This window comes from Cajanus cajan, chromosome 6, assembly GCF_000230855.2.
Source record: "Cajanus cajan strain Asha chromosome 6, NIPB_CcT2T_4, whole genome shotgun sequence".
In the NCBI taxonomy this organism is placed as follows: domain Eukaryota; kingdom Viridiplantae; phylum Streptophyta; class Magnoliopsida; order Fabales; family Fabaceae; genus Cajanus; species Cajanus cajan.
In genome coordinates this window covers 63,455,095-63,463,989 of record NC_138522.1, presented here as the reverse complement: position 1 = coordinate 63,463,989, position 8,895 = coordinate 63,455,095, and the positions used below count along the sequence as shown (strand labels likewise).

At 34.0% G+C, this 8,895-nt stretch overlaps 1 protein-coding gene across 1 annotated transcript; it reads right to left on the bottom strand.

Moving 5' to 3' along the window:
• Positions 1-275: 275 nt before the first annotated feature.
• On the bottom strand, positions 276-4,415 carry LOC145949393 (ethylene-responsive transcription factor 3-like). Its single transcript, XM_083059308.1, has 4 exons — positions 3,517-4,415; positions 2,912-3,093; positions 2,762-2,839; positions 276-1,763 (listed from the first exon to the last, which is right to left on the bottom strand). Exon 1 carries the CDS (start codon positions 4,062-4,064, stop codon positions 3,693-3,695), a length of 372 nt encoding a protein of 123 aa, XP_082915434.1. The 5' UTR covers positions 4,065-4,415; the 3' UTR covers positions 276-1,763; positions 2,762-2,839; positions 2,912-3,093; positions 3,517-3,692.
• Between the last annotated feature and the right edge of the window lie 4,480 nt (positions 4,416-8,895).

The following is an 8,895-nucleotide window of genomic DNA, read 5'->3' as shown; positions in this document are numbered from 1 at the left end:
GTTATCTACGGAAAATTTTCCGTAGATAACGTTATCTACGGATTTTATCTACGGATATAGAATTTATCTACGAATGCGTTTAGCTACGGAATTTATCTACGGATGCGTTTATCTACGGAAATTTCCGTAGGTAACTTATCTACGGAAATTTCCGTAGGTAACTTATCTACGGAAATTTCCGTAGATAAGTTACCTACGGAAATTTCCGTAGGTAAGTTATCTACGGAAATTTCCGTAGATAAGTTACCTACGGAAATTTCCGTAGATAACTTACCTTTCCACACCAATCTTTATAAATAGTTTTACCTGGTTAGAAATATTAATAAAATCACTTATTAGGGAAAAAAGCATAAGCAGAGAGCTGATACGAATTACAGGGAAAATAAAATGGAAATGAAGTTTGGCTAATGTTTCAATACATGCAAGCTTTAATTGAGGGACCAATTCCCTATACCGTTCCAACACTTCTTCAAAACCATGACAAAATCTATCATCATAATGATGTTGTGTATTTTACTCGTATTTTAGCACTTTAATTCACAAGAATTCATAGCATAATCATGCATATCTTTCATGTTTTTAATAAATTTTTATATCATTTTCCTATTTTATGCTTTTCTTGGTATGTGTTGTGTTTTCTCTGAGCAGGATCAAGATTTAAGAATTAAAGAGGAAATGCTGAGCTACAGGGAAAATCACGGCCGTGATTCTAAATCACGCCCGTGATTCACCAGAGAAAATCACGGCCGTGATTCTAAATCACGCCCGTGATTCACCAGAGAAAATCACGGCCGTGATTCCCAATCACACCCGTGAACGCCACTGACCCTTCATAGATGTGCTCCAGAGAAGATCACGGTCGTGATTCTCAGTCACGGCCGTGATTCACTTCGCGTCCCAGCTTTTTAAGTTTTATGTTTTATTTTTATTTTATCTTTGTAATTTTTATCTTGGTAGTTTTACCTTTTTACCCTTTTAGGTTATAAATTAGATGAGGTTAGCCTAGAACTGGGATTTTTGTTTCGGAGACAGTTTTTTAGTTTTTGACACTTGGAGAAGGTTGGGTGCCTGTGCCATCGACTCTAAGGTTTGCTTTTCTTTTATTCTTTTTTTTTTTCTTGGAGAACTACTATGAACTCCTGTGAGTAGTTTCCCTTTTTCTGGGATCAGGGCTTAGCCTCTGAGAACCTCTTTATTAATGCATTATTCAGTTTCTTAATTTTATTCCAATTCTTGATCTGTTCTTTTATATTTTATATATGAACTTTAATATTATTGTTTTCATAATAACATTAATTAAGGATGAACTGAGAGGAGAACTTGATTATAATTATGATAAACAATTAATCTTAATTTTCATAATCATAGATAATTAGGGATGAACTGAGAGGAGAACCTAATTATCGGAACCTAAAGGAACAGACTTGAGTGTTAAATCACGAGAGTTGATTTAAGCTTTCGAGGAGCAATAGATTAACAAAGATCTTAATGGGTTTAATTGAACGTAATTACCACGAGAGTAGAGATTAATTTTAATTAAACACGTCCTCGTAGCCTGAGAAGGTGCAAGGATTAAATTAGGTTAAGGCCATATGAGCTCTTTCATAACTTCACAGAAGCATAAATTCAATGCCAACATTAATAGTCTTAAAGCAATGTCAAAAGATAGAGGATAACTAGGACCTGAATTGAGGTAAGTATTGCAGCTACATCATAAATTGGGCTCCATTGATTTTGTAAAATGTCCAAGCATATGCTTCCATCTGCGTAAATGAACTAGTCAAAAGCAAATAGTACTATTCTCTTGCAGATACACTGATCCATTGGAAGAAACTACGAAACAATATTGAAAACCAAGAACAAACACAACCACTTGGAATGATTATGTAAGCCAATTTTTTTTTTTTTATTTTGGTGTAGAATGTAAGCCAATATATTATGCACAATTACCATTTCAAGTAGTTATTCTTCATTCATGGTAAATAATTTCACAGTAAGTTCCACATTAGAAAGTCTCCAAAACTATTTGTTATGAGTCTTACAACTGGCACCATGGCACAGAAGCTAGGAGTCAAAAACAAAGAAATGTAGAGAAATTTTGGGTATTCTTATGGGTTAGGAGTTATGAAATTCGAGGAACTACTTTTATTATAAAAATTTCCCAAACAGAGACGGGTATAGAGAAAAGGACCACTTCATTCTTTGTTCATGTTATCACATAAAGTTTAGCATGTATTTATTAGAGAATGGATTTTTTTAAATATTTTAAAAAATATATGTATAGCTTAATTTAAATCAGGACAGAAGTAAACAACAACATATGTTTTATTTCCTAAATAACTTCTCTACGAGATGTTGCAGGAAGACAAAAATTCACCACCAACGAAGTTCAAAAAATGTTTCACCAGGGAATTCCCAAATCCAAATTGATTTGGTGGATTTAAATAATGATTTTCAGTTCTGTTTAAAGTTGGATAGTAACCCTTGGGTGCTGAAACATAAATAGTTCAAGTGGTTGGCATTTCAATTTCATTATGTGATTGCAGGGTCCTATACATTTTGGCTCATAAAGAAGCGTAAAGTTGTGTGTAGGGTTTACTTATATTCAGTGTAACACAAGGTTGATTCAATTAATTTTCATGAACAAAATAAATTAATTATAAGTGCTATAGCATAGGTACTTGCATTAAGTACAAAGAAGTAGCCTCTTTACTGCACCAAATATCAATACTAGACAATACAACACAAAAATAACACTTACGCAATAGAGACCAATTCCTTCAATCTCTCTAGATCTACAGCTTTTTTTAAAGGTGTCATCCCATAACGCTTTTGTTCCCTGGAAGCAAGCTATTTAGAAAGAGTAACTAAAATAAATAATGTTAATAAACATTAATTAAGTATCACTCACTTAATTTCATTTCTTCGCTGAATATCCTCCTCCTTTTTTTGTAATTTCTTCACCTTTTCCTCAACAAAAAAATCAATGGCACTCCCAACATCTTGATTGTTCATTCGCAATGCTCTTTTTGCATCAAGTTCAAAGAACCCCATGCTCATAACAAGTGAAAGGGCTTCATCTGGCACTTGCAGCTGCAACAAAAACAAGACATTGATTACAAGAGGAGAAAAGTACAAAATGTCTATTTGGCTGGACAGTTAAGTTCTTTCTCTTCCTTCTTTGAAAGATAAAAAGGGTGTAGGGGGCATACAAAAAAAAAACACAGTCTATTTCAAAAAACCTGAAGCCAGAGGGATTTTCAATATCTACCGGTAGTGGTGTCTTTAAAATTTAAAATTAGTAATGCTGAATTCTGAATGTTATAGGAGCTTGAGCTTGAGTTGATCTTTATCTCATTGAAGTGCATCTTGTAAGACTATGTTATATGTCACAGCGACCAATAACCATAGCAATGAAACATGGAGACCAAAAAATAGAACAGAAGCATAAAATTTTGACTTTCTTTCTTCTACCCAATTAATTTTTCAAAATATGCTATAATACTTTAATCACACCTGGACAAATTTTGCTCTTGCAAAGCCCAATGCTTTTCTTGATTTCTCCAACTGCCCAGTATGATATGCCACCACCCCTTCAAGCAGCTCTACTCTCAAATGCCTGTGAATGAAGGCAAATTAATCAGCTTACAAGTTGAAGAAGCTCTATAAGCTAAAACTAGTTTATGCATACATTAAAAATAATACTTTGCAGAAGCTAATAAGAAAAATGGAACCCTACGCCCGCTGAAGGACTCCACGGTGCTGCTCATGCCGCTGGTGGTGGGCCGGTTCACCTGGACCACGGGCTCGAACTTGGAGAAGCCGTGGGCCTGGTAGAGGGGAATCTGGTCGGACTCAGGCCCGCGAAAGGATGGGGCGGTGTTGTCGTAGGACGGGGCAGCATCCTCGGTGGAATCGAAGGTGTCGAGCCAGACGAGCGACTTCTTCCAGGGATCTCGAATCTCGACTGCGAAGCGGCCCCAGGGGCGCTTCTTGACGCCGTGAAAGCGCGTCTCCTTGGGCAGAGGGTGGTGGTGGGCGGCGACGGCTCTCCCTCGGTGCATCTGGGTGTGGAGGGTGCAGAGAGTGGTTGTTGGGAGGAAGAGCAAGAACCACCAGGACGGTAGGTTTATTGCTCTTCTACAAGAACCATCAGGACAAGAGGAATGGGTTTGGGTGATGTGGCAGAGGAAGGCAAGGGAGTCAGAGGGAGAGGCAGCAACGACGGTGTAGGAGTGGAGGAGGGAGTTGGGGAAGCGGGGGTTGGAGGAGGAGGTTTGGGGATTTGAAGAGAGGGAGAGGAGGAGGGGGTTGGTGTTTGTTTGGAGGGAGAAGGGGTTAGGGTTCGCGATTGCGGAGCGGAATGAATGAGTAGGGTTTTTAGTTTTTACACTCCATTTCTTCCCCTTATTTATTTATTTATTTGTTTTACATTGTACATTACCCTTCTAGTACTGTAATAATTTTGATTGTTTAGGGCTAATACGTGGAAATAATTTTTCTTCCAGTAAAAAAACTAAACATATGACTCTCTCTCTATATCATGTTAGGGATGAAAATAAGTTAATTCATACTTGGAATATATATATCTGATTTATTATTTATTATGAATTTTCTATAGGTCTAACCTTTTTAAAAATTTAGTCTATCTTAATAAAAGTCTATTATATATTAATGATATTAATAAATTTAACTTTTTAAAAAAATTAACAAATTTATTTTCAAATATATTATTACGAGTATTTTTTAATTTACGTGATAAAAATATATTTTTCCTCGTTATCATTAAACAGGTTTCCCGTAAACATGATCAAAACATTCTTATTTTATCTCTTTCTCATAAACAGGTTTTCCGTAGAAACCCATAGAGCACTTTAATACATATCAAAACATGATCATTCTCAAAATCAATCACATATCTACACATCACATCCAACAAGAAGCCCAACAGAATAATCAAAAGGCAAAATAGAAAACGTTCAGAACGGCCTGTTCCAAAACTAGAACGGCCCGTTTTAAAATCACATTTTACCTGCAACGCCCATATTTGGAATGGCCTATTCCCAAATCTAAACGGCCCGTTCTGGCTTCGCATTTTACTCATATAATCATGTGTTGGAACGACCCATTCCAATCTAATCTTTATAAGCCATTTTTGTAGTCTAGAATGACCCATTCTAGTTTGAGATTGACCCGTTCTTGGTTACTAAAAATCAAAATATTATCCAAAAAGTATTATAATAAATAATGAAATTAAATTAATTAAATCTTATAATGGTTATTAGTATCAAAGAAATTTCTCTAGATTTTAGATTTTATTTATTATGTTTTATAATAAATAAAATCCAATATTAAATCAAAAGATCATAACAATCATAATTCAAATCCAGGTAAATATCTTTCATAATCAAAAGAAATCTAATATTAAATCAAAAGATAATAAAAATTATAACTAAAATATTTATAAAATTTCTAATATTAAATTTAGTATATATTAAAATTAATTAATTAAATATTTGTATTTAAGAAATTATTACAGATTTTAGATATATATTTTAAAGTTTTTATTTTATTAAATTAATTAAAAATTAATTATATTTTATCACTTTTTAATCAAGTGAGTGAATGATAATGAATTAACTAAAATTCTAAAATATATTTTAATTAAAAATAATTTTTTGGTAAATACGGTAACTAAAAAGTATTATAATAAATAATTAAATTAAAAAAGAATAAATTTTATAATGATTATTTTTTTAATGATGTTAAATTAAATATTCTAATTATTTTATAATAAATAAAAATGAAAAGATAATAAAAATATGTTTTACCTACGGAATTTATCTACGGAAATTTCCGTAGCTAAGTTATCTACGGAAATTTCCGTAGATAACTTATCTACGGAAATTTCCGTAGATAACTTATCTACGGAAATTTCCGTAGATAACTTATTTACGGAAATTTCCGTAGATAACTGGACATTATCTACGGAAAAAATTCCGTAGATAATATTCCGTAGATAACTAAATTTTATCTACGGAAAAAATTCCGTAGATAATATTCCGTAGATAATTAAATTTTATCTACGGAAAAATTTCCGTAGATAATATTCCGTAGATAATAACAGTTTTTCTTGTAGTGTCTCTCCATTCCTTTTTTTACTCTCTCGCGCTCTCATCTAAAGTCTCAAGTTTCTCATTCTCAAGGTAACATTCTCATGCTCTTTTCGTGTCTCTAGTTTCGTTGTTGGTTTATTCTGCAAGGAAAACGGGCCGTTCTGTAAGGAGAATGGGTCGTGCTACAAGAAGAACGGGTCGTTCTGCAAGGAGAACGGGCCGTTCTGCAAGGAGAACAGGCCGTTCTGCAAGGAGGATGGGCCGTTCTGGATTGGTTTGAACTCATGACAAATTATTCTGGAACGGCCTGTTCCAAACAACATTTTTAGGCCATTTTAACAATTTGGAACGACCCGTTCTAGTTTTGGAACGACCCGTTCCAGTTTTAATTTTTACAAAACTAAGACTTTTAAAATCGATTATAAAACAACCGATCTTAAACGTTAACTTTTAAAATCGGTTAAATCGGTTAAATAACCGATTTTAAAAGTTAAAAATAACCGATTTGAAATTTTTTTTTCCACTAGTGGATGGTGAACTGAATAAGTAGAACTAATGCTATAAGGAACCACAAAAAGTTAAGAAAAGGATGAAACAAATCTTTCAAAACAAGTTTAGTGAGTATATACGGGCAGTGCTAGATGATGTGCGTGTGCCTTTAGAAATATTGGAGTGGAAGACAACAAGAACCTAATTGCATGATTTGATGAGTTGGAAATCAAAGAAGTAGTGTGAGAGTGTGACGGAAGTAAGAGCCTCGGACCAGATGGATATAACATTAAATTCATCAAGTAATTTTGACATATATTAAAAGATGACATGGTGAGATTATGGATGAGTTTTATGGTAACGGGATGCTCCCAAAGGATGGAAATCCATCATCATCACATTAATTCCTAAAATGGAAAACTCAAACGAATTAGAGAAATATAGACCAATTTGCTTCATTGTATGCATATGTACAAAATCATTGCAAAAGTGTTGTCAAAGAGGTTAAGAAGGGTGTTGGAAAAGGTAATTTATGAGAGACAACGTGCATTCATTAGGGGAGGGATAATCTCTTGGATGGAGTACTTATAGCAAATTAACCAGGTGGTGGATGAGGCTAAAAATAAGAATGAAACCATGTCTTATTTTTAAAGTTGACTAATTAAAAGCTTATATGATAGCTAGGTTGGAATTTTTGCAAAAAATGGATTGAGTGATAGTGGGTTGTATTCAACCAGCAACTATGTCTATGCTGGTAAATGGGAGTCTGACTAAATTGTGGTTCAAAGAGGATTAAGATAAGGAAACCCAATTGCTCCCTTTTCTTTTTGTAATGCTCGTAGAAGGATTAACAGACTTGATGAGACAAGTTGTAAGGCGCCATATCTTCTTAGGATTCAAGGTGGAAAGGAAAGGCCGTTCGCAACGCAATTTTTAATTTCCTTGAGAATTCAAAATACAGAATATGGCTGCTTTGAGAAGTATCTTTAGATGTTGAGTTAGCATATATATGGACTTGAGGCAAATTTTCATAAGAGCGAAGTAGCTAGAATACATGTGAGATGAGAGATACTATACAAGGGTATGCTGCATTTTTTAATTGCTCATATATCTATGTCTATCCCATTCGTATACTTAGGTATACCAGTGATGAGTGATCTGTTATAGAAAAAATTAGCAGGAAATTGAACTCGTGGAACCAGAAGCCCACAATTGAACCGGTCATTGTTACAACGTATCCTATATTTTATTCTCATTGTTGAGCACTGGGATTGGAGTTTCCAACACTGATCCTAGAATAGCTAGTCACAACTTAAAACTTTAAGGTCCACATAGTGTCTTCGACGCTAAGGGAAAAAACAAAAATGGATTCCGCCTGACATTGAATTTCGCATTTCTTCTCCTGGATGATTTTCAACACTAGACACCAGTGTAGCTATGATACTTTAAATGTAGATTACAACATTTCAGCATGAGTTGATGAACTTCCGAATATCAGTCGAATTTTCTGCATTTAACATGGGACTGCTTCTAACGTCTTCAACGCTCAGACCAATTGTATCAATTTTGCTATTTTCTCTATAAAAACAAGGAAAATTATCATAAAGTTGAATATTTACAATGATAAAAGGTGGAAAATAGTATCTGTATACAAATTCTTATTTTCAGTATTTTGCATTTCCAAGGTTTGAATATTTTTTTGAATTTACAGTTGCACTTTTCTTAAAAAAATTATACATATGAATTTATCATCAACTCCCTTAAAATTATACCTTTATTGAAATCGTAAACGGTCATCATATTCCTTTAGTTTTGGTCTCTTCTTGACTTCTTGCTTCTTTGCCCTACATTTTTTTTCTTCAAGAATATTACTTTAAAAAGTATAAATCAAAGTAGATTTTTTTCACATTCCCTTAGAAGATGTATACAACTTCCGAGGACAGATAGAAGTATAAAAGTAATAGAAAAGGAAAAAGAAAATAAATTCAGTGAAAAAGGAATATTATTAAAGCAGGTAATGCAGCAGAATGGGAGATTTCCCTTTTCTTCCTCCTATTTCTCTAAAGTCCTATTCCTTCTCTCTCATTCTATGTGGTGTTTCTCTGGAGCTAATGCCCCTCTTCTTTCCTTTTATAGTTGAGTTCTTGCAAGTATTTTAAAATTAATTAGAGCTGGCTTCGGAAAACAATAATATTGATACGATGTTCCCGCCGCCACAATGCATACTGTTCTTTGTGGGTTATACACAGCTTGTTCACGTTGCAGACAAGCAGGCAATGTGTTGCCGCAC

Excerpts from the sequence above, each read along its gene's own strand:
- LOC145949393 (XM_083059308.1), bottom strand. The coding sequence starts at position 4,064 with ATGCACCGAGGGAGAGCCGTCGCCGCCCACCACCACCCTCTGCCCAAG.